The sequence below is a fragment of the Morone saxatilis genome, unplaced genomic scaffold (assembly GCF_004916995.1).
Source record: "Morone saxatilis isolate NCDOM2014 unplaced genomic scaffold, NCSU_SB_2.0 Contig6, whole genome shotgun sequence".
Classification (NCBI taxonomy): domain Eukaryota; kingdom Metazoa; phylum Chordata; class Actinopteri; family Moronidae; genus Morone; species Morone saxatilis.
Genome location: NW_023340206.1, coordinates 3,483,833 through 3,508,816, shown reverse-complemented (window position 1 = coordinate 3,508,816; position 24,984 = coordinate 3,483,833). Strand labels below are relative to the sequence as shown.

At 43.8% G+C, this 24,984-nt stretch overlaps 4 protein-coding genes across 9 annotated transcripts in view; 2 read left to right on the top strand and 2 right to left on the bottom strand.

The window, feature by feature from the left end:
- LOC118339952 (peripheral plasma membrane protein CASK-like) overlaps positions 1-5,255 on the bottom strand; it is a 47,340-nt gene extending 42,085 nt beyond the window's left edge. Inside the window, exons 1-2 of the mRNA XM_035677783.1 lie at positions 3,820-5,255; positions 1,629-3,382 (exon numbers count right to left, since the gene is read on the bottom strand). Coding sequence (XP_035533676.1) covers positions 1,629-1,693 — 65 coding nt within the window. The 5' untranslated portion in view covers positions 1,694-3,382; positions 3,820-5,255. The remainder of the gene's footprint in view (positions 1-1,628; positions 3,383-3,819) is intronic.
- On the top strand, positions 5,242-7,746 carry cenpl (centromere protein L). The gene is made up of 5 exons (XM_035677773.1): positions 5,242-5,289; positions 6,059-6,233; positions 6,350-6,604; positions 6,763-7,341; positions 7,432-7,746. Exons 1-5 carry the CDS (start codon positions 5,270-5,272, stop codon positions 7,504-7,506), a joined length of 1,104 nt encoding a protein of 367 aa, XP_035533666.1. The 5' UTR covers positions 5,242-5,269; the 3' UTR covers positions 7,507-7,746.
- An 878-nt stretch (positions 7,747-8,624) lies between these two features.
- Positions 8,625-13,244, bottom strand: LOC118339949 (FUN14 domain-containing protein 1). Of its 6 annotated transcripts, none has more exons than XM_035677781.1 (5): positions 12,313-12,337; positions 11,627-11,795; positions 11,438-11,513; positions 10,578-10,706; positions 8,625-10,079 (listed from the first exon to the last, which is right to left on the bottom strand). In XM_035677781.1, the coding sequence occupies exons 1-5, from the start codon at positions 12,335-12,337 to the stop codon at positions 10,002-10,004; spliced, it is 477 nt and encodes a 158-aa protein (XP_035533674.1). In that variant the 3' UTR covers positions 8,625-10,001. The 6 variants fall into 6 exon arrangements, with proteins under 6 accessions (XP_035533674.1, XP_035533669.1, XP_035533672.1 ...); XM_035677776.1 differs by lacking the exon at positions 12,313-12,337 and adding an exon at positions 13,202-13,244 and having other exon boundaries at positions 9,303-10,079; positions 10,572-10,706; XM_035677779.1 differs by lacking the exon at positions 12,313-12,337 and adding an exon at positions 13,202-13,244 and having other exon boundaries at positions 9,303-10,079.
- Positions 12,913-24,984, top strand: part of LOC118339951 (histone demethylase UTY-like) — a 28,146-nt gene continuing 16,074 nt past the window's right edge. The window contains exons 1-7 of the mRNA XM_035677782.1: positions 12,913-13,406; positions 13,548-13,611; positions 20,990-21,098; positions 21,305-21,354; positions 21,814-21,872; positions 24,046-24,166; positions 24,274-24,328. Coding sequence (XP_035533675.1) covers positions 13,228-13,406; positions 13,548-13,611; positions 20,990-21,098; positions 21,305-21,354; positions 21,814-21,872; positions 24,046-24,166; positions 24,274-24,328 — 637 coding nt within the window. The 5' untranslated portion in view covers positions 12,913-13,227. The remainder of the gene's footprint in view (positions 13,407-13,547; positions 13,612-20,989; positions 21,099-21,304; positions 21,355-21,813; positions 21,873-24,045; positions 24,167-24,273; positions 24,329-24,984) is intronic.

Below are 24,984 nucleotides of genomic sequence, written 5' to 3'. Positions count from 1 at the left end.
AACGCATCCCGAGACACCGGGACTCAACCCGCTTGATCCATCAACTGCAGCTTCACAAAAGGACTGGCAGGATAAGAGGGATTTTCTGCTCTTTTCTGGGACATAAATGTGGCATCTCGCTTCTTTGCTGGAGCTTAAGATATGCTCCAGACAATTGTTCGCTTCTGTATTACTCTTCCACTGACCTGCCTGGACTGTGTGACCATGCCCTGCACAACTGCTCAGCACATGGCTGCAGGGAGAACCAAAACTGGTGGAGAGTGCTATATAATTCATCTCTAATTAAGGATAGGTATTTAGAACCGGTACTAAACTTGGTATTTAAGCAAAAAAAAAAGGTAATAAACATCTCGTCTTTGTGTTTGCACCCCATTATAGTGAGTAGTATCAATGAGAGCAGTGATAAGCAGTATCAGTATGGATAACAGTAGACATTATGTATCATAAACTCTGCTGGAGGTAAAGCAGATTCAAACGAGGAACCGCACGAGCCCGGGGATTCAAAGCAATCTTTCTACTTCCCTGTATTTACGACCCGAGTTGATTTGTCAAATTATTAAACCATACGAACGTGGGCATGGTTTGCACTGCTTCCGCGCCAAATCTCACCAGTGGCTCCTCGTGTCGGTTAACGGGACTCCAAGGTAGTGGTCCTGGACCAACCATCAATTAGTAACCAAGGCAACAGGAAGTCTCCGGATAAAGGATGGGGCCTGAGGGTCTGAAGAGAGCAGGCCTCTTTCCCCGAGAACAAACTTAATGGACCCTCAGACCTCCAGTGAGTGGAGCTTGCAGGGGGGAGGGGGCCTCCACTTCAGCAGGAGTTGGAGGAGCCTATCTCTGAGCACACAGAAGGAACACGCCTTCTGGGGCAATTTTACAATTTCCACGGCACCTTCAATCTTTACAGTTGGCGGTTTGAACGTGCCTCTCCTGGTTTGTACGAGGACAAAACCGCCTCATTGTTACATCAAAAGAAACGCGAGGCCTCCTCTGACACCTTCAGAGTGTTTAACCAGCTCGCCAGTCTGCCTACTGTAAAACAGGGGGATTAGGAGAAGGAAAATCCTGTCTGCGGGCACTCGAGATGTGCAGCCAGGTGACTCTTCCACATGTCCTGTGTTTTAAACTCCCAGTCTGTCAGCTAAGAATGAGGATTTAGTTCTTCACCGACCAGCATTAGTGCAGATTTTGTATTACGTTTAAACAAGGCAGGGGAAAACCAAGACCTGCACCACTCCACCTTTACGACCTGTCATCAAAGATACTGTGTGACACTACACTGCAATGTAAATTCAGTCCTGCATGGAGGTCATGATGTCAGGTTACAGCCTGCGACTCTTCATTTATTCGTAAATGACTCGCTTCATCACTGCTTGCTATTGAACGCCATGTAAAGTCAAATGGGGGAGCGTCCTCACCTCACCCACCCAGTGAACTTTCCCCTTGAAAACCCCCACCTATGGGCCTGCACATATGAACAGTAACCCAACCACATTAAACACGTCTCTTGCAGCTGCACTGTGTGTGTGTGTGTGTGTGTGGCAAAGGGAGAGGATGCTGGAAAGCAGCCACAACAGTCAAAGACAAACACACAGGGGAAGAAGGTGGTTAAAGACGGCACTTACTTGCCAATCACCTCGCACAGCTCGTAGACATCCTCGAACAGCACGTCGTCGTCCGCCATGGTCATGCAGGTAAACGAGGATGCTCTCCTCAAGATATCCCACCCACACGGGTTTCGGAGGGATCAATGATAACGTGTTTTCTCGCTGAATGTGGTTTTCCTATCGTGCCAGACAGCGCACTCCTGGTGATTTAAACCCCCCACCCCCCCCTCCTTAATGTCAGTGACGGGAGAAAAAAAAACCAGTGGCCACTCGAGAGTCCAAGTTAGCCGGCTAGCCACATTAGCTGGCGTCCGAGGCTGTGACTCCGCGGCCCCACCTTCACTGGAGCTCCTCTCCCCGGTAGGGTGAGCTAGCTAAACAGTAACCACAGACCAGACCCCGGGGCGTGGAGATTTCCTCGCTCGTTTGCAGAAAAACACCCCTCTTTTGCATGCCTCGGGTTTGAATCTTACTGTTGGGTACTGCCAGATACAGGACTCCCTCGACAGCATCCACGGAGACTCCCCGCACCGACCAAAGAGGCTCCCTTCACCGCAAGCTAACGGGGCTCTGGAAAATGGTTGGCTAGCTGTCGACGGAATAACCGGTTGGCTCTCGCCGTTATTGCGCCGTGCACACCCAGTGTATCACAGATGGCTTATCCCACCGAACACGTAATGTGACCGGGCTGCAGTATGCTTCAGCTTCCCGAGCCCGGACGGGAGACCTTCGGGTGCATGTCGACGACTTAACTCGGTGGCATACGCCGTCTGCGCTCGTTAATATTGGGATTAAAACCGTACTCCACCACAGCAGACCCTCCGTCCACCGTTGCTCCAGTTCCTACGCTGGCTCAGATGCTGGCTGGCTTTGACTGGCTGTTCCTCCGACTTCCAGAAATGCCAGGCTCCTCCCTCTATGGTCCAGGAAACTGGTCCGACTGGAGCCGAAATGGCCCGGGAAAAGCGGGCCCAGATTCGTGCGTTAGAGTCGCGCTAGAGCCAAGATGGCGTGCGGTGGGGGGTCCGATTTAGGTGCAGTTTCCTAATCTCCTCCAACGGTTGCATCCAGTCAGTGTGTCCCGCGCAAGCGTCGACCATCAAAACCCCATCACCTTACGTCAGCCTTTCCCCTTCTTATCTCCATCCTTTTAACATTTAGCAGTTTATCACCCAGTAAATTGTGTCCTCTGACAGTAATAACGTATTTCCCACACATTGAGTGTCAGCTGCGCGATTAAACTGATGTATTTTCCCTCACATAGAATATATAAAGGGAAGATTACAATTTCCAGTGATTCCCAAATTCCCATGGGTCCTTAGGGAGGTTCCTCAGCAGAATGAGGGGACTGTATAAATTTGACGCTGACAGTGGGAGAGTGACACAGGTGATTATGGTATTATAATCCTCAGATACCCACTGGTATTTGTATGATTATCTTCTCTTAAGTCTTTTCTCTTATGGGTTAATGGGTAACATTTTGGCACAAAAAAAAAAGCTCTGGAGAGACGATTAGTGTGTAATAATGTCAGGATTAAGTCGATTTACTTTCACGTAATCTTCCTGCAGGTGCATAAGTTCCTCTGGTGCAGGTGGCAGGTGCAGGGGACGCAGGTGGAATTTTTCTCAGGTGTGGTAAGACCAAGCCCTGACAATGAGATGTGTCGGTGACGCCCCCTGGAGGTGATGAAAGGAAGCATACACCTCCCTCTGCTCCATTTTGGGAGATCCTCTAATGAAGTGCAGTACATTTTAAGACATAATCAGGAGAACTGTAAGAAATCAATGCAGAAAACAGGAATAGGACACTTTATAATGGAGCGATGTTCTAACTTAATCCACTTTTACCCTCTTTGCCGTTAATTATACATGTAATTAACTAAATCTGGTTATATATGTTCAAGTTTTTGTCAGCAGAATTCACAAAATGTACAATTACCATTCAATATTATTTCATAAAGTGGCCAAAAACTGCCAGTTTGTTGGAGGAATCCCACTTTTCCAATACCACTATGTCACTATGTGGCAGTTTTAAGGGGATAATTTCATAAAAACTCTTACCTATTCAATATCCCAGGTTAAAACAAGCTACCACTTTAATGAAATAGTATTGAATGTCGAGGGAAAGTCAGCCAGACCTTAGTGGCCATCCAAAAAAAAAAAGAAAACATTAAAAAAATCTGAGCTGGGAGACAAAGTAAAGAAGTACCTAAAGGCAGTAGAAGTTCTTTGGAGCAGAAAGGTGAACTCAACCATGCAGACGGGGATAAACAAAGACATCTGGTGCCACTAGAGTGCGCTGTACTCTTATGGCCCCCTCTGCAGTTTCCATGGCGCTGCATCCCTTCTGCTCACACATCATCTGCGAGTTTCTCCCATTGGTCGGAGCCCACCAGCAGCTACCGTAGATCCCATTGGCTGTTGATGTGGTCATCATACTGTATGCGAGGCAGTGTATGTGCTATTGAGCAGTCCTCCATTCAGTACACAGGTACTGACAAAACATACCTGTGCATAATATGCACGAGCACATGCACACACAGGTGCAAAGGTGAGGGCAGGTGGGAGGCTGGAACTGGTAAATATGGAGGAAAGGTATGCACACAAAAAAAGAAGAGAAAGAAAAGACAAATGGAAATCACTGCACATGGGGAGAAAAAAAGGAAAGGGCACAGTTTCCATGGTAACAGGGAGGGGAACGGTTTTGGTGGATGCTTGTGAAACTGGCAGCTAGTGAGCCGTGCACACACACACACCAATACAAATACACACGCTTCTTTTTGTCACTAAGGAGGACGTTGCATTGACTTTCCATTCATTCTCCGGTGGCTTACCCAGACCTTAACCATAACCACGAGGCACCTAACCACACTTACCTGAGCCCTAACATAAACCTCATCCTTACCCAACCCAAAACCAAGTCTTAATTCTAAAATATAACGTCTGTCTTGTGGGGATCAGCTGTTCTGCCATAAAACACTTGTCTTTTTGTGTTTATTAACAATAAATCTGCTGATCAATACTATAAATTCACTCATTCTTCGTTGATAATCTGAACTATGTGCAAAATTGCAGCCACGAAGATGCAAAAAGGAAAAACAAGGCTTGGACTGGCAGCTACTCAGGTTGCAATGCGTTTCAAGCTTGACTTTCTCCCTGAAGCATCAAAATCCAACATCCCAAGATGGTGCCTGGGTCACATGGCTTTTATATTCCAAACATTCAACAACGTCTTATTTATTTATTTTTTACGGTAATGTAAATATCAGTAATTGAATTTTTCTTGACTTGGTTTAGAGACAAACATGTGTCAGATAAGATATTGTTGATGATGTATGAAATGCAACAGAACCAATAGTATTTAAATTTATTAAGGTGTCTTGTTGGTTTAATGAACGCTGTATACATTAAAAATAACGATACTTTTATTTAGTAAAACCTTATATTGTCCTGTTTATGATTAACAGTTTAATAGTTGGTTTTATTGTATTATTATTTGTGTTTATCTCTTCCCTTCTCTCTCTCCTCTCGCCGTCTCTTCCCTCTCACTTCCTGTTTGGGTCGCTGTGATTGGCTCATTCTTACCGCGCAGACTCCTGGGAAAGCGCGATGTTCAAATTTGTTTCCGGTTTTGTTCTACTTCGGTCGGTACGCCAGACATGGAGCGACATCACACCAGGTATTACGTTGTTTATTTCCTACTAAAAAGACTATTTTCTGCAGTATATTTGCCTTCGCGACAAGAAAAACGGCATCATTTGGTCAAAAGTGTATTACGGCTCCTCTAGCCCCGATACTAGCCGTCCTCGTCCCTAGGAGGAGAATCTCATGCCGAACAACATTCAATAATCGAGTGTTTTAATGTTGCTTTGCTTTTCTTGAAATTAACCAAAGTGATACAATGATTTACAAGACACTTTACGAGTCGTTTGCTTCCACTGTTTAATTCGGCAAATATTCTATACATAAGAAAGCACTGTACAACGTATAAAACCCCCATTTATAATAGTTTTGTTCTTATGCTCGCAGTGTTCCTCCAAAATAAAAGAAAAACAGAAGTGAATGCAAAGCGAACGTTTTTTTTAATTCAGTTCTATTGACAAAGTGTGGCTTTAGCTAATGTTTAGTTTTAAATTTCACGTTATATTATTTTTAAACATGACAGAGTTTCACATACAGTACCAGGACAGTTGTTTCTTTATATCTGCTAGCTTTGGTTTGTGTATGCTTTGTCTTAAAAAAAAAAAATTATGAAAAAAAAATGTCTTTTGATAATCATATACTCACCCCCTTTGATTGATATATAGTATATATCGGCAGGGTACTTTAAACCAAGTCTTGACCATTTGTACCACAGTTTGGTTCTACAAAGAGCAGTGCAGTGACTGTATTACTGACTGGAACAGCAGCAGAGGAGGCTGATGTGATGATCTGTGTGTGATTTCCAGTGTCACAAGGACTCCCCTCAACAGTGTTGTAGTTCAGAGGAGGAGTAAAAACAAGAGCTACCGGCAGTCGTACCGCAGCTGCTTAGGTGCTGCTTCACGGCTCGCCTTGACTCCAGCGCTGACAGCACGGAGGCTCAACACCAGCAGGAGAGCTCCAAAGTCACACAACATCACCGTAAGTCAACCCAGGCCATTGTCCTCCATGTTTTTACCTGTTTTTATTCCAATTAACACATGCAGTGAGAGACACAGAACGGTCATCTTCTCTATTCTCTCCTGCACCTCTCAAAGGAGAAGGTGAATCCGGAGCAGCTGGCTTTGCTCTTGAAGACGGAGTGGCATCTGTCCTACGTTACCCCCCTCTATCAGTTCAGACACACCCAGCTGAAGAGCTACTCCAGGCAGCTGTCTGCGTTCATTGCGGCAGAGAAGCAGCAAGGGATGGCAGTGGAGGTGGAGGGGCCACACAGCAGCTTCAAGGTCTCCTTCTCTGTGGTGCAGGGGATGGTTGAGGCGGATGATGATGCAGAGACTGTCCTCATACAGGTAAACTTGTGTAAAGGCAGTTGAATTTTTACACCACCACAGACAGCAACAAATAGCTAAAACACATGAAAAGAAAAGGGGTATGTCCACTTTCTATATGGATTTTGTGTCTAGAGTATCTGTGTGAGACTTTCTAACGCTTCCCTTTCCGCCTACAGATCCATTCCAAGCCGTTGTTTGCCAGGCAGGATGAGCCTCCGAGGTCAGTGTGGAGCGGCTGGCTCACCTGCATCAACGGCAACCCCGAGTACCTGCGCTCACTTCCACAGGACTTCACCTGCCTGCCGCTCTTCTGCAGCACTGGGCCCGAGGGTATCACCACCGTGGTCAAATCCTGGTTCCAGCGGACCTTCGACTGCTGCTTCGGCCCCCTGGAAATCAGCCATACGAGCCTACAGTGGCTGGTGGCCTTATGGACTAACTGCCACACCGAGTCCAGCATCCAGCACCTCAAAATGATTTGGACCCTTCCCGTTGCGCCGCCGCTGCAGGTGACCTACACGGTTAACCCGCAGGACGCCTGGGAGCTGTGGAGCAGTGTGAGAAAGGACCAACAGGGGGAGAATAAAGGAAGGGAGGAGGAAGCGGATGATAGTATCGATATTGAGGAAGTGAAGAGGTTCATCCAAGGGCTGAGGAGTCACTTCTACAGACACTTCAGGCTGGATCTGTCAGCGGGGAGCCTGAACCAGGTGTCCACAGCACTGGGCTCAGCCAAGTACAGCGGCAGAATCAAGGTACCGTCCGACAGATAGTGCTGTTCTCACGAGTTTCGTCACAAGATTCACCCAGGAAAATATAACTGCTAATGTTTGCTTTTGTTTCAGATCTCCAACAGCAGATACATGATCACAACCCTGACGCTACTGACAGAATGTGCCCTCCTCAAAATGCCAATCTGAGTGACGGACTAAAGACTTTTTAAAGAAATGCAATATCCCAATAGCAGCCTTCATTTGAAAAAAGACCAGACACGCAGCTTTGTGTGGCAGATTGCTTTTTTTAAACTTTTTTTTTAATAGACCAGGTCAAACATCTCTCCATCATTTCCCTCTAATGTAAATACTATACTGTATATATTCTTGTCCAGCCGTTTATATATTTTTTTGTCATTTATAGTTGTAAATAAAAGTAAAAAAGGAGGCGGTGTTGTGATTCAATGGAAAATAAACTGCACTTATATAGGGCCTTATTGTCTTCTGACAACCCAAAGCGCTGCTGCTCATCAGAAACCCTGTTTTCACACACACACACACACACACAGTTCTGGGTTCAGCATCTTGCCCAAGGAGGAGAAGCTGGGGTTGAACTGCCAACCTTCTGATTAGTTGATGACTGATAAAGACACACAATATTATCGCGATAAAATTTCCATTTTCATGATGATCATGAATATGACTTGAAAAAAGATTTATTTTAAATAAAGGGGGAGCCCAAAGCTTTCCTAATCCCGTCGCCCTGGCTGAGGGCTCGGCTTGCCTGTTGTATCCCCTACAAATGAGTGAAACCGGATGTGTGCAGTATAGACTCCAAAATACAGCACAGGGAGATGAGGGTCCTATCTGTGACGCAATAAATATGTTTAACAAAAGGTAAGGTAGAGTGATTCCAGTATGTTTTAGTGCCATTTAAATAGTATGAAATATATTTTCAGGATTATTTTGAAGTTATTGTCCCAGATAACCTTTGCACGCATTTAGGGCTCAAATGAATGATTATTTTTATGATCAATTGACTGTTCTGTCAAATGACTGCAAATAAATACGTCTTCAAATTGCTTTGTCTGAAAATCAAATGTTATTCAGTTAATTTTGCTTACTAAAGTAAAGATTTTCTGCAATTCAACACCAGTTAATTGACTAGATGTTGCAGTTATTTATTATATATTATAATTAATTCAATTACTGTTGAAATGGCCAGATGGTGCAACCCTCCCCTAGCACCAACTGCATAGAGTAGAAATACATAACTTACAGAGGTAGCTTGAGGTTTTCCCACTCTCTCACCCAAGAAAAAACACTTTTTTTTTTACTGTTATTCAAAACAAAATCAGGCAACTTTATTTTAAAACAGACACCCAGCCAAATTCATACAGCTCAGGTAACAAAATAACATTAAATAGAAACAATGATGGAATATGAGAATACAAAACGCCAGTTGTAACAAGCTCTTCAAAGAAAACTAAAAAAACAAAGTACATCAGAAACATTACAGTATATTGCACTGGAAGAAAAAAGGCAAATCAAAGCAACTTGTGATCAACTTAAGTGGACTCCTGTGTGTATATGTCCTATCTACATAATTAAAGCGAGGGCAGCGTCGCCGTTGTGTTATTGCTACACTGACACCACTAAATGCACAATGACAATAGCGAGGGCGTAGGAGTCACAATCGCTGCTCCATTATGCTCTTTTAATGACGGGACCGGTGTCTCTTTTGGTGTCTAGCTGGTGGATGGTGGTAATTAGGGTGCAGCAGATGCTCATCCGGTCATTAAAGGACATTGTGGAGCTAGAGGATTATGGGAATAAAAGGATCTGTGTTTAATATTCTTGGTTGTCATTTTGTGAAGTAGACAAAATGTAGTTGCAATTTATGCTCATGATATGTGTTGTATATTAATAACTCCTGCTCAGAGTGGGAAACTAACTTTGTTTAACCCCCCCAGACAGTGTGACAAACTTTTTTTTTTTTTTTAAAAACTGTTTGCTTACATGCTTAGATGGCACATAAACTCGCCAAACTTCACAGCTACATAAAAAAATACCTCCGAGCAGTAGACTGGGGGATGGTGTTAACTTCCCACTCTGCTGCCTTCCAATGTCGTTTATATAATATACAGCTCGGAAAAAGGGGGTTGGCTATATACTCACAATGGCGCCCACACATGCCGATTTTTAACAATCTGAGATCAGCATCCGCCTGGCAAATACATGAGGGGACGGACAATCTAGACTCAGATCGGTGATGGGAAAAAAAAAGCAATGAGGAATCTGTGCTAGTTTGTGGCAGCTTGACATATTCAGCAGTCTGGCAAAGATCCATTAAGGGTCCCCACAGAAGACAGTCTTCACAGTATAATAATCCAAGCACCCAAATTCCCGACTGAGCCACCACACACACTTGCTTTAGAATGTGCACTCAGTCCTCCCAAAAAGTAATTCATTAGCTAGGATTGATTTAAAACATGAGGGCGTAGTTACAGTTAATACCGCTGTCACAACAGATCATGCTTTTAATGTTTTAACATAAACCCCCATTCCACCACCCGTTCAGTTCGGTAAAAGGGGGAATCAACGCACGCATGGGGCTGAGAGGTAAACAAATGGAGAGGAGAGTGACCTATGTAGTGATGTGATTCACAGTAAGCGGAGGCCGCGGGCGTGTGCGGCAGCTTTTAAGAGGCCAAACCCAGAAAGAAGCCGCCGACGAAGCCGCTGGACAAGACGATGTTCCTTTTTATAAAGTCTGTGGCCTGCGTAGGACGGGAGAGAAAAGACGGAGAATGAGTCGATACGAGGTATAAAGCAGGTGAGAAAAGTCTGGATTTGAAAATGTAAAATTACTCCTGATGAGTAAATTAAGACCATCACTAAAACATTTATATCCACCGAGAATGGATACGCCACAAAACATGCACGCTGGCACCAAAATGTATTTCTCTACCATCTCTCTCTCAAGCCTGCTGTGTCACAGCTTGTGGGTGTAGTATCGCTGACAGTACACTAGAGGGCACTGCTGGTTTGCAGATAAAGAAATAAACCTCCCCACCGAAACCAGGACATGGAGGAAAAAGACGTGCATTTAGTTCTAATTAATGTCAGAATTGTGTTACAGCACGCGTTAAAATACAATTCTTGGTGGAAATGGTTGATCCAGTTTGACCAAGTTTGTTCATTTGAATAATTACTGTAGGATTAAAAGTAAGCAAAAGCGTGAAAGAAAGAGCAAGCTTGGTTACAGGTACCTTTACCTCCTCAATGAATGTGCTTATTTCAGGGGCTGCTTTGTTTGCTTTCTTCTTCAGGTGCTTCTTCGCTTTGTTCACGTCCTTCTCCACCTTCTTCCAGTCCACCTGCACGTAGCCACTGTGATTGGCAATCTGTGGGGGGGGGTGAACAAAACCTCATATTCAAAACTGATTCAGCGTAGATAATCAGGAGACCTTTAATTACGCTTTATTTTGTACTGAATTTCTGCTTCGCAAGAACAATAGATCTTTTTGGAAATAGTCTGTAATCTAATAAGTAACCTTTTGTTCCACTCTACCGGGCTACTGATTCTTTGTCTGGTCTTATCTGATTTTTTCGGGGCTTTATTGCATTACTGTCTGGCGGTTTATGGAGGTGTTGTAGTGAGACGTTATCTGTGCTTTATTGAGACCATCTAGACCGGTCTGCAAAACAAAAGGGTAAATTTAAAGTTTGTTTTTTTTCTGGGCGCAGACATACATCTTTGTTAGACACGTGAAATCTTGGTAAAATAATTAAAACGCGGAGAGATGCAAGTGAAAAAGCATTACCGACAAACAAAATCTATCTGTTTTATGCGTTCTGCCTGTGAATCAGGTTTCTGGTGTGATCTACTTGTCTAAACTGTTACAAGGATGTTTTTCTGACAGACTAAATAACACACTGATAGCACTGCAGCACCCAATAAGCATCCAGATGGCCGGCGTCAACACAATGCCAGTCTTTCTGCAGTGAAGAGGAGACCAGCTGAGCTTCGTGCTGTACAGCCGGCATCTTCAATTGGAGGCACTTAGAGACAATGCAGATGTGGTAAATACCTTTTTACTGAGGGGGCATTAACACAATGTTATGGTACTCTTGCCTGTAAAAGAAGGAACCCTCCTCCAACAGCTGTAGCCGCTATCTTCCCAACTCTCTGGAAGAGGTAACCAGCACACCTGGATGTGTTAAGAGGAGTGTTCATTACACACTTGCACCCGGTCGTGTTTTTTGCTTTGCAGATCTTTTCAAATATTCTTTTGAATATCTGTTGGTACAGACAGATCCTTACCATCCGGTCACCCCTCCCATCATGAGCTGGGTGGCCACGGAATACTTCTCAGCAATCGGGCCGGAGTTGTTCCCGAACACCCTGCTCCACCACTGGTGCCTGCGGGCATATTCTGTCAGGTCCACGACCTCGTAGACCTCATCCTCGCTCTCTGGGTCGTCCTGACCTGCTATGACACAAGCATAAAGAGATCAAGTTTAAAATACTGCGCCACCGGCCTTCCAGAAGAACGGAGAACAAAGGGATGTAACGTTACATGCGCAGTTAATGACACTAAACCTCAGTTGACCTCTCGTCTCCATCCCAAACTCTGATGAGCACACACAAACACTTACATTATGGACATGTTTCAAATGACTCAGTTACTGACAGAGTCATATGTGTGGCTGTTTAAACCCAAAACGTGTTTAAAGTGTCTATTGCGCTGACTTTAAGGGCAGCTCAGCGACCACAGGCTCTAAAGGCTGCCTGTTTATTGACTTGGGAAGCTAATATTAGCTGGCTAGCGCCAAATGGCTACCGGTTCAATACAGTGTTACACCCTGCAGGTTTCCTCTCCGGACTCTTATTAACACCGAGCTCAACACCGCGTCCCAGTTTGATTATCGTCGGAGGAAAAAAAGTAATAAATTCCGATATTAATCCGGCCAATAAAGTCGTATTTCTGACAAACAAAAACCACTAACCTTCCCTGGGCTCCACCGTCGCCATTTTGGAGAAACTGGTTATGTCACCAGGATGTTGACAATACTAAGCCACGCCCACACGATGATGCTTTGCCACGTCAGTTGATCTCTCTTGATTAGGCTCAGCAATTTAGCAACGCTTTTTTTTTTTTTACTAAAAGGCTGCAACTTTTTCTTCGCATTAAAAGGAGGATGTCTCTGAATCAGGACGGGACTTTGGAAAGTGGAGATAGAGGTTATGTTATGTGGAAGGCTCGGAACTGATGATGCATTGCAGTCCTCGTTGAACCAGTCTGTAAGGCGACAACTGAGTGTCAATACACATAATACGAGATTATATCCTACTGTGTGGAAATTAAAACGCTGGCCAGGAGAAACAAAGCTCCCTCACTTTAACGTGCGTGGGTGTCAGACACGCTCAGAGAATGAATATTTCAGAATACGCTTCCAGAATAATCGCGGTATGAAATATGAGAGTTTTTTTTGCAGGGAGAATATGAAAATGTGAGATAAAAGAATGATATAGCAGGGAAGTCATATGGTGGGAAGCGGGCGCTCCCATTGGTTGGAGAGCGGGGAGAGGGCGTGGCTAGAGCGGCGCGTGGGTTCGCTTGGGTGACACAATTATAACAACTTTATCTTCGCGTCCGAAACGCGTTTTTATTGTCAAATACTCACATCTTGGATATTGTATTCAGTTATTCGCACTCAAACAGCGGCGCGATATCACTTTGTGATGAAAAATGTGACGTTTGAGGAGCTACCCGGAGAGCGCTTCTGTCCCCCCGAAAGGATTTACTACATCGAATCGCATCTTTTCATCCTGGAAAAAAAGTTTTTGATCATTTTGTTTTCTTCAGTTTTTCTCTTTTGATTCGGCGGAGCAAACCGTTTGTCCCCGCGTCGCGATTTTCCATGCAATCGTGCGGTGTGTCTGTCGCCGTCGCTGCCTGCGCTGCTGCTCGGAGTCTCGGCTCGGCTTCTTCTGGTGGTGATGAGGGAAAGAAAATGGCGGCGGGAAAAGCTACTGAAACAGATGAGGACTTTCCGACACTGACAGCCCAGGAGAGGGACAGTTTGGTCGGGATCGACAGGTCGGAATAGTAGCCCCGTGCACTCACACAGACGCACAGTCTTTGAAATTTAATTGTTTTCTTTCCCTTTCGTGTCGAAAATGTTTTCCGAGCCGCTCTGCAACTGATTCTGAGCCGCCTATGTTGTCTTCTTGCTTGCAGCTCACTGTTTGGATTTCAGAAGCTTCATGAAGATGGCGCCAGAACGAAGGCCCTGTTGATGAAGGTAGCAAATCTAACTGGATGTATTTCACAACCAAGCAGCCCTCTGACCCACAGGACTCACTCCCAAACCCTCTTAACTACAATGCACGGCGGTGAATTCGCTCTCAAAGTCGCAACCCAGTGAGAAAGCAAGTGGCCCCCTCGCTGAGGAGACCAAGGCCAGCTAGCCGCAGCCCCTCTTTTTTTTTTTTTTAGCCTGTCAGCTAGCTCGCTAGTTAGCACCTCTCATCCGACGAGCAGCGACCCTGCACCTGCGGCTACGATGATTGTTAGCCAAGTAGCCACGGCTCTCTCGGTTTAACCAGCTATCGTTAATGTTTGTGAGGCAGCCGCCCTTTTCTCTGTTAGCTGCACAGCTAACCTTATCCCACACCGCGTATCCTTGTGTAACTTGCATTTGTGCCACAAAACAACACAACGTCGTCACGGTTTTTTTATTTATTTATTTTTTTATTTAAGTGTAGCACATTGATTACTGCACTTTAATGGGGGAAGTTTATGTCGTTGTGAGGTGGTTAGGTGTCTTAACATCTAACCTTAAACACACAAGTATCCTCATCTGGCGGCTATAACGTTGGTGGAAGTAACGTTTTGACGCTGTAGCCTTCAGGGTGCACCAAACACAGCTCACCCGGTTACGTTATTTAGCGAGGTTAGCCAGTGCCCACAGCATTTGCATTGATCTAGCGTCTTCACCACACTCTGCTGTGTTGTTATTGTGACCCTGCATTGCTCCACGGAGCGCAGTTCAGGACGTTTATTCGCTGTGAGCGACTTGACTAACGTTACAAGTAACGCTAATGGCTGGCTGCCTGTCCAAGATGGCGGGACATGGCGGAGTGACACCGATAGCTATATAACCAATTTGATATGAACATCAAGCTGCGATTCGTTTGTGTGCTGCTAAAGTGCACCTCAAGTTTCCTCCCGGGTCTGGGCTCTTTGTAAAGACGTGTTCCTCCTGCCGACCTAGGTGGTGTCAGGGTCCTTTGTTTACAGTTTGCATCGCCCCCCCTGTTTGGCTCTGCATGTGCTCTCGGACTGGAAAGCTGCGTGTTAAAACAGGCACAGTCTACCTGGGCACAACACACTGCTCTATTGTGCCTTTATCTTGGACCGTGGACGGTGTGGAGGAGATGGTGCTGTTGACAGCTCGTGGTTTGGAGGGGCCATCCACGAATCCGCTCGCTAGGTGGTGTGGGATACCTAGGAAGTGTGTCTAGCGTTAGCTGCACAGGAGCAGCAGAAAAGCATTGGTGTGCCATACTTGCTAGAGAATAGGGACAGTGTGCTATTGCCATCAGTGTGTTAGGCTTGAATCAAACCGTTGCAGAGCCAGCACCTAAACATGTGTTTTACTGATGCAGTGCTTTAACATGATTTGTTGTTTTCCGTATGCTTTATTTTGGTAATGTGCTCACCTGCGCTCTGGAAACATCCCACTCCATCACATGAAACACGGTCTGTTTTGTCACGTACCCTGTGGATGTTGGTGTGGTGTCAGTTGTGCATATAATAGGACATTCACTCTTAGTGTACACGGGTATCTTGGTGCCTTTCGTGATGGATTTGTCGCTGATGGTTGTGGTGGTAACGTCTGACATTGATCTTGCTGCATGGTCGGCGGTGGCTGCCAGACTTTTCTTGTTGCAGCCCTGCTCTTGTGCGGCCGGCCTGTACAAAAACACCCACAGGTGCTATGGGCTCTCGCCTCGTGTGTTAGGATATTGCAGCGTGACACATGCATGTGTCAGGAAGCTAGCGAACACGGCTGATATGTCAGGCGAATGGGGAAAAAAAGATCGAGATTTTCCGATCCATTAACCGCCTACAAAACCTTGATGGGAGTACACAAAGCATGTGTCTGTCTTTCTCCATCATTATATCAGTCAAAACATGTCTACATACATACAACACTGAATACCAATCCTTTACGTCTAGTTAATAAAATTGGCAATGCACAGATCTGATATATATAGCAGTATTATTTCAATGTGCACAAGACTTAAATGAATGTTGACAAAAGAAAAAGAGGAGTTATGTCTTGATCCAGCTCCAGGCACCAAGAAAGAACAGGTTTTAAATTGATGAAGAAAAGATAGGGCTGGTATTGAATGTGTAGGATCCATTGCGAGCAGCAGACATGATAGAAAATAGCATAGCTGTAATTCTGATCCTAGACCATCGGATGATTCAGAGCGCAGTATGAGACACTATGGGAATTGCTCATTGCTAGATTTATAGCTTAGGTCAACTATATTAGCATGTCATATGTGATTTCTATTTTCCCCCAGAGGCAAAGCAACCATTAGTTGTTGGTGTCTTTTTAGAAACAAAGCACACTATGGGCTTTACTTGGCTGCAGTAACTTGGCTTTGTGCTTGTGTAAAGACACATTGACTCTTAATCGTTTCCCTGCGCTGTCACCTGAGAATGGCTCGTGAAAACGACTGGCAAAGGAACCAGAATGTGTCCTCGCAAACAATTAACCTCATACGTCTGAGTCCAATGGCAGGTAGTCTGCTGAGAATTATGAAGAACACTCACCCTCGGGGGTTTGTAAGGTTAGATGAGTTTTATGACTCGATTTTGTGCTCGTAGCTTATTAGTTTTGAGTGACTACCCTGTCTGGTACTTTACAATGGCCGCCTCGCTGCACTGTTCCTCTATCTACACGCAGATAAGCGTGGGTTCAACATTTGTGACAGAACTAGGTCACTGTATCACCACCAGTAAGTAGGTGGGAATGATGTAAACTTGGAATTACTAGACTAAAGGTAATCTTCGAACGTGAAGGGCCTAATTTTTATTTTGTACGCGTGACAATATCTGTATTGGGGGTTATTGTCGCGTCATCCGTTTTTAGTGGCACTTCTTGCTACAAGAAAGCCGTTTGGGTTGAGTCCTCGCGATGGGCTGACAGGTGCCACTTTGGGTGAAGTTTGCATGTCTCCTCCAGGTCATGCAAAGGACATGCGTGCCCGGTATCGTATACTGCTCTCGCGTTGCCCTTGACTGGCCGAGCGGTGGCTGACCTCTGCTGCAAAACAGTTCCGAGAGGACAGTTTTTCCCACAGGGATTACTGAAGTATAACTGAAATAATACTAGTCGCGTACAGCCATTTCACATACTGTTTAACTCACCAGCATGCACGCAGCATAGAGAGGCGTGTACCATTGACGCTGACGATGACTTCGGGGCTTGGTTTGTAAGTTGAACAGCGGGCCAGTTGTGAAAACGTCAGTGCATTCCTGTATACCTGTATTGCATTACGTAACAATTCAGCCCCATCAGGGACTGTTGAGTGACGCCTGTGTGTGTGTGTGTGTAAGGTGGGCAATCTAGATATCCTCTATCATGGCTAAAACAACCAACTAGAATGTTTGTCTGTTCTCAGCTCATATTAGGAAGTGTACGTAATTGCTGATAATGGCTTTATCTCATTTATTTTAGTCGGTGTCTGTAAAGGTTAAAAGTTAACCTACATATTCTTTCAGATCTTGCCGCGATGCGTCAGGAGAACAGTGTGACACAGTGATGGCTCGGCAATTATGTCAGTCAGAGAGGAGAAAAAGATTTTTTTCTCACGCCACGGTTGATAATATAATGTTAAATCACGCAGAGCTGGCGGGGAAACACTGTGACGGTGTCGAAGGATGCTCGTCTTTTCTTTGACTGGTGGGAATTTTTAACTGAAACTCGGTAGTTAATGCAGGGTTACCAAATCCAGTTCATCATTTATTTTTAGCTCAGCTGAAAAAATGAACAAGAATTGTACCCTCCCCCCTTCCCCAATTAAATAATCAATATTTCCTCCTGGGTGACATCATTAGACGACTGTAGAATGAATTTTTGAATGCTGCTCAGAGGAGTTCAAGATTCCTTTGGGACTTTCTCTGCAAATCTTTTTATTTTGTGGCAAAAAGTGCACAGGTTGACACAAAATGACCACTTGCAGTTAACTGTCAGTGAGAAAAAAACTGGCATAAACAGCCCTGACTAAAAGTGCTGTGTCAGCACGGCCCTCTTCGACCAGACAGTCATTCAGGCAGAAATAATTCATTTCGATTAGCGTAACCGCGTGACATTGTTGAACATATCAGATTTGGTCCGTTTCATCATAAATACTTCAAATCATTGAATCACATTTTGGCCGTTGAGTATTTCACTGAGGTTGCAGTTTGACCTGTAGGCTTTTAAAGCTTAGGATTATGATGGATTGTGATTTGATGGTTTTCATCGATCGTATGGTCTCCTTCCTCTAATTTGAACATACATTTTCACTGAATATACAAGGGTACTGATGGACCTTTTGCATACATGCTACTGTAGAATGAAGGTTATGCTCCTCGTGCTGTATGTCCTCGAGCATGATGCTGAACCCCAGTTGCTCCCGATGTGTGACTGTGTACAACTGAGTTATCTTCCGTTATCAGTGTATGAATGTGGCATGTAGTGTGTAAGTGCTTTGAGTGGTCGGAAGACTAGAAAGGCGCTATACAAGTACAGTCCATTTACCAATAAATCAGTTAATAAATGAATAGAACGAAGCTTAGAACTACTGAACTGAGATTCATTATAAGTATATTCAAGTATTTCTGCTTAGCTTTGTGTAGAAAGTCAACAGAAATTGTATTAACTCTGATGTGTAAGTGAAATGGTGAATGTTTTGTTAATTTGAAAACTGCTTTATGATCAGTCAGCTTGGGCTGTCTGCGTTTTCTCCTACACGTTTCCAATGTTGGTGGAGATTGTTGATAGGGAAGAAATCATCATTAAGGAAGATGGAGAAAAGTTTTTCGTTAAAAACATTTAAACGCATCTAACAAAACCCACCTCAAGTCACCGGACGTAGGAACGTAAATGCAGCTGTTGGTGGGAGCAGCTCAGTAATGAGCCGGCACACGTATCACAAAGTAAATGAAAGACTGTAAACACTGAAGAATATAATGAAAGCCCGACGCAGCCTGATCACGTGCATAGTTAGTGTTGCTATTGTGGTTTCTAATTATTTGTAAAGGCAAAATTATGATGTGAAAATGTCAACATTGCTCAACCTTGACATAAAACATCCATCTTTCTGTTTTCTTACTCCATCTTTTGCGTAGTTCTATAGTGTATGAACTGAGAATGTGTGCATGTGTATGTGCAGCGGTTGAAGTGACCTTAAATCCTGTGTGATAATGAAGTCTGACAGTGGTGAGTGTTAGAGTGTTACGCTCTGGCTGCTGAGTATAATTTATAAATCTTTCTGTTTTAAGACCTCACCTTTAGCATCGATAATGTGAGAAACGCTTTTTAAAATTTTTTTATTCCTGAGATCTTCGAGACAAAAGTACATTTCCAGAGCGTAAACACATTCAGCTTTTGTCAGTTTGTCCCTCTTTCTTTCACGGTATTCAGATCTGCTGCACGTTGTCTTGGCAAAAGTTTCACTTTACAGTCGGCTGATAACATAATAAATGTATCTGATTATGTAAGCGCTACCCACCAAGGGCAAATAGCAGGTCTTCTGTGTGTTTTGGAGGTTGAATGTGATAAATAGGCCTTAAATTTCAAATAATAAACAGTTATCTCCATCAAATCTGCAAGATATGAGAGGAAATATCATCATTCTTTAAGCAGCCGTGATTTGGTTTTCTGCTGCACGCGGCATGAGTCTGGGTACAGTGAAAGGAGTTGGTTACCTCGCTGAGAAGCTGGAGGTGTGTGGCGGGTTGCTGATCCGCTATCAAAAAAAAAAAAAGCCCCATAATGAGCGTTTTGAAACAATCGCAGTCAGGGCTAATCTCACTGATAAACACTTGCATTTCCTGTGATTACTTCGCGATAAAAGTCAACCTGTGCCTCAACAGTTAAACGGTTTTAATGTGAAGCTGCAGCAGTAGGAAATGTTGGGTTTGCATGAGCAGGCACCCAGTTTGTGATACGAATAGAGAGAGACAAGTGTTCCCAATTTAGTGGCTTTCTCGCTAGATTTAGCAGCTTTTCAGACCATCAGGGAAAATATGGGAACTATATTCCAATAGATTATATTGTAATTCATCCCCCTGGGGTCTCTCCCTCTCCTCTTCAGTCAGTAGGTGTGGCGCATGGGGCACGTTTGACCTCTCTCACATTCTTTCTCTCCTGATCTCTGGATTAGGGTGTTCCTATAGTTTATATGTAAATAGTTACTTTGAGCTTGTAGATATTTAAACAGTTTTACTTCAAATATACAATGTCCCTATAGTGACTTTGTGATTATTTAGCTAAATAATAATGAAATTCAAAGCGTGTGTGTACAAATGTTCATCGCTGTATACCAGTCAGAAACAGGTTTGCATTTGCTCTACAATTTGCTGTGGTGCATTTATTAATTCAGCATTTATGAATAAACAAGAAAACAGTAACTCAACCATTGACTCAAAGAATGATAAATGGATTGCGGACAAGCATCCAGGATGATTAACAATGTTTTATTCAGATATAAGAACAGGGAACAGCAAGCAGAACTTCCCTGGTGGAGCAGAGTAAGTCAATGAAGTGATGCAAGTTGCTGAAACAAAGTTATTTAACTCTATTTATTATGTAGAATGAAACAAAAAGTACAGTCAGGGGCAGGTGAAAGTAGAATTTGGGACAAAAAGGGGGACATGTTCATTTCGAGCCTTTGTTTCACTGATTTCAAGGGGAAATCCGACTGAACCTGGCAGACATTGAGAATAACTACATAGAAATAGTCCTCTCGCTCTTCTCCTGTTTGTTTATGTTGGTCACATAGAGGCATCGCTATTAAATTGAGACTTTGAAAACCAGTTGAAAACCCGTTGCAGTGTACAAGACAAAAGAAATTCCTGCAGATGCTGTAACTTCCCTTTTTAAACAGGTGCAATTGGTCAACTTAACTTTGCATGCCTGCGCCACAGCCCGGTGAGTGCGCTAGGATTGACAGAAAATGTGGTTGTGTGGGTGTGGGTGAAAAATCACTGCATAACATATAAGCTGGGAATACTCCACACATTTAATGAACACTAATATGGCCCTTTAACCCCTTTGATAGTGCAGTGTGCAGGCAGCAGCTACTTTTGTATCTCTTTTTATCAGGACAGGAAGATTTGTAATGGAAGTCCAGAAGAGAGAAGCCTTAAGCAGACGTCCTTATCTACAGCAAACTTCATTCCAGTAAGTTAGTATAGGGCTGATATTTATCTGCGCAAAAGAATGCGAATCGACTTGGCCAGAATCAGGGAGCTGACGTAAGCCATGCTGTGACTTTCAAAAGTTCTGTGTGACTTTACTCTCTGTGATTGTCTCTCTCTCTTGCCCCCCCCCCATGTCTCTGCCCCTTGCATAACACAGCAATGCACCAATTAGTATTTTTGTGTTCTCCCCCCAGGCTGTCCGCTGCTACGATTCGCTCATCCTTAAGGCCGAGGGCAAAGTGGAGCCCGAGTTGTTCTGCCAGCTAGGCCACTTCAACCTCCTCTTGGAGGATTACCCGAAAGGTGAGTAACCTCTCCTCCTCCCAAGCCCTCAAGTGCTTTTGTGGAATCCTCACTTTCCTCACGTCTTTTGTTCGCCGACCACAGCGAACTGCAGAAATGAATTGCGACTGGCTCCTTTCCAGCTCGACACAAATGCTGACTGCTCAGGTTCTTTGCCTCAATGGTATTGCAGTGAAAGATAAACTCTCCTCTCCTTTTAATTACAGCATTATCGGCATACCAGAGGTACTACAGTTTACAGTCAGACTACTGGAAGGTGAGGCATGCAAACACACACACACACGTGCCTACATGCTCACTTTCTCTCATGGCCTGTCATTTACACACACACACACACACACACTCTGTCTTGCTTTCTTTCCCACGCGTTCACTCACTATTACACAGGATGCACGTATGACCTCAGTTCGGTTAGATAGCAGGTGTGAGATGCGGTTTCAGGTTTCGAGTCACTTTGTGATTTTTTTCACGTAACGTTGAACCTTTGCGGTGAGACTGGTTTCTAGTTATTGGTGTTACTGATTACTGAACTGTGGCTGCAGGGTTATGTAAATATGTAAGGCTTTTGTTTACCAGGGCTCATTCAGTGTCAGAGATATTTGATTACACTGCTAGCTGGGTTGATTCAGTTAGTTTTGTCTGTTCTGTTGTTGTTGTTTTTTTTTTTATTTCAACTATTTGTTGTAATGACCTTTCACCTCTCCATCCCACCCAGAATGCTGCCTTTCTGTATGGCCTGGGAATGGTCTACTTCCATTATAATGCCTTTCAGTGGTGAGTACCCTCTGTCTTTGTTTCATTTGCCTTAAAACAGAACACACTAATGAGTCGGTTGTAATTAACGATGGAAAATCTTCACAGAAGCACTGCGACAATTTCACAATAGTGTGTGTGTGTGTTTATTTTAAAAACTGCACAGTACAAAAAGGTGGCTCTGGTGTTACATTGTCTTCTCTTTATTGCTGAAAGTTTAATCCCACTCTTAAGCCTGTGCAGTAAATATGTAGCTGGAGTCAGTTAATGCTCAACCTAGCTTAGCTTAGCATACAGACTGGAAACAGTTAGCATTTCTAAAGGTAACAAAAGCAAACCCACCAGCACCTTTTAAAGCTCACTTTAATCGGTGTAAAAAAATTTAAAAAAAAACAGCAAGAAAACAACAATTAGCTTGTATTTTGGGGGACGTGGTTGGGTTACGGGCCTGACTATGTCTTGGCTGGGAGCAGTGACTTCCTCTAGTCGACGCTGATTGATCAGGGTGTCCGCAGGGTGAAAGTACTGAGGCTGAGTCCTTGCTGCAGTGGCAACCCTCTTTCCTGTCTGTTTTCAAAACTATACAATAAATGCCCCCCAAAAAGTCATCCAACAATCTGAATTATGTATACACACATTAATTCTGACAGGTCTTAAAACTTGATTAGATGAATTAAGTTAACGTTGCTTGTATAAAGTTGCATTTTTCAGTCTTACTTTTATTTTGTATTGATCATGCTACAAAACAAAACTGACATGGAACCAATACTGATTTCCCTTCATATCCTGTCAGTACTTTTTTTGCCACTATTATATTCATTATGGACTTATCAAGCCTTAAATTGAACCTGTTGAAACCTGCAGGAACCCTGCGAGAAATAGTCAGGCCCATAACCCCTTGTAAACCCACACCATGTAATATCTCTTTCCTCAAATCACTCATTCTGTTGAGTTTATTGCAAAGGGTACTGCAATCCTGTTTGTAATTCAGCTGAACACACTCTAAACAAGGCGAATAATGAACTCCAGAAGAAAGGCGGCTCCATTCAGCAGAGAAGGATCGTCTGTGAATGCGAGACCAGGAGTACACAGCTCAGTTGTAGTCTGTATATGTTTATCTTGTTTGTTGCTGCCAGCTAAAAAAAAGAAATAAATAAAATGCCAGCGAGTGAAGCTATCCCATGTTGTTTCCATGGTAACCCCACAACCAGAGAGAAATCTGTTCCGACTGAATTACCAAAATGAATCAGCCGGCTTAAACCTCTGGATACATGAACAGCGTCAAGATGCGAGTATCAGCAAACGCAGCTCCGGTTCTCGATGGCTGCAGGAGAACTACAGTCAGTTTTCTAAAGGAACACGCAAATCCAGTGTTTTTTAAAGGCCAAGGGACATCTCGTGTGCCTGTTTCTCACAGCAAGTGCTGCACCTCAACATTTCACCCACCACAGTGAGAGGTACAAGCAAATAAAGCGTGTATCGGTTAACTTTCTGCTGCCGTCTCAGTTGTCAGGCAAGCGCAGGAAAACTAACAAATGTGGTACTTTCTCCGGTTCTGTGGAGGGAACATCTTTAGTATTCAGTTAGCTCACACGCAGCGTGACTTGAATGAGCACGGACTATCCGACCAACAGAGAGTTCTGCGTCTTAGGCTTAGGTGTTCACGAGGGCTGCAGCTATCGAATATTTTGGTAATCGAGTATTCTATCGAATATTCCATCGATTAATCGAGTAATCGGATAAAACATACTTTACTGCTTAATTAAGCCAATTATAATATACAATAGAACAAGACAGATCACCTTAATAATAACAACCAATTTGTTTCCTTTTAAGAAAACTGGCATTTATTATATACATATTAGCAAAGTAGAACCGTTTTCAGTCAAAATTCCAATAAAATAATAAAATACTTCAACTATGTAGCCAGCCCAATCTTGCAATGTACACACACCACCATGTTGTCCCTATTTTTAATTTAAAAATAATCCCACACTTTCGAACTTCTGGTCGTTCTCTTATTATTTCACTTTGCTGCCGTTTATCTTTTCGCTGTTTTCACTGTTTTCGGTCCCGGTGAAGCCTGACACCGCTTCATTCAACCACACTGTAGTAACGCGCCACTTTACATTCTTGTCTGGTTTTAACGCGGCCTTCTCTCCTCCTCATCACCATACTCTGGTTCGTCCCACAGGGCAATCAAAGCATTCCAGGAGGTGCTGTACATTGACCCAGGGTTCTCCCGGGCAAAGGAGATCCACCTACGCCTGGGTCTCATGTTCAAGGTCAACACAGACTATGAGTCAAGCCTAAAGGTAGGTCCACCCCAAACCATTCCAGATTTCTACTGGCTCTCTCAATACCAGGCTGCGCTGTCATCTGCTGTGGAAATTGACTGTGGAGTTTGTGTGCTCTCTCACAGCATTTTCAGCTGGCTTTGATTGACTCCAACCCCTGCACTTTGTCCAAAGCTGAAAGTAAGCACCCTCCTTTCTTTATTCTCACATTTTAATGTATGTATTTAATCATTAAAAAAAGATTATTGAAGGGATTTGTTAATTACATGCTTTCTGGATTGGTGTCTGCAATTTACATTTTTTAATAATAGATAATAGAAGCATTAATAAAAAATGAAATGTCTGTAAAGCAGTTTGTAAGGATGCCCTACAGACGCTTACTTATCATTGAAAAAATATGCAGCGTGACATTGTTGGACATTTTTTTTTTATAGAGAGTTTTAGTTCTAATGTATTTTTCCCTTTTCTATATGCATTACATTAATTTCTGTAGACTGCCCCACATTTGATCCTGGTCTGCATCTTCGAGCCTTCCGTACAGTGTTAGATTATGTTCAGCGGCTGGGGTTCAGTCTGGGTAGAGTACTGGTATTATTTGATATGCCGCTGCCATCTCATCTCTCCCGCCCCGGTACCTGTTACCTTGGCGACAGCAATATCCATTTTTGCCCAGCGCCTCGCTGTTTGCCTTTCCCTCATTGTGTCCCCCCTCATTCCTGTTCTCACTCACTCACTCACACACACACACATAGCAAGGGCAGCCCCCGTCTTTCTTCCCCTCTCTCTCTATCTCTATCTCTCTCTCTCTGTCTCTCCCTCCCTCCTCTCTCTCTCTC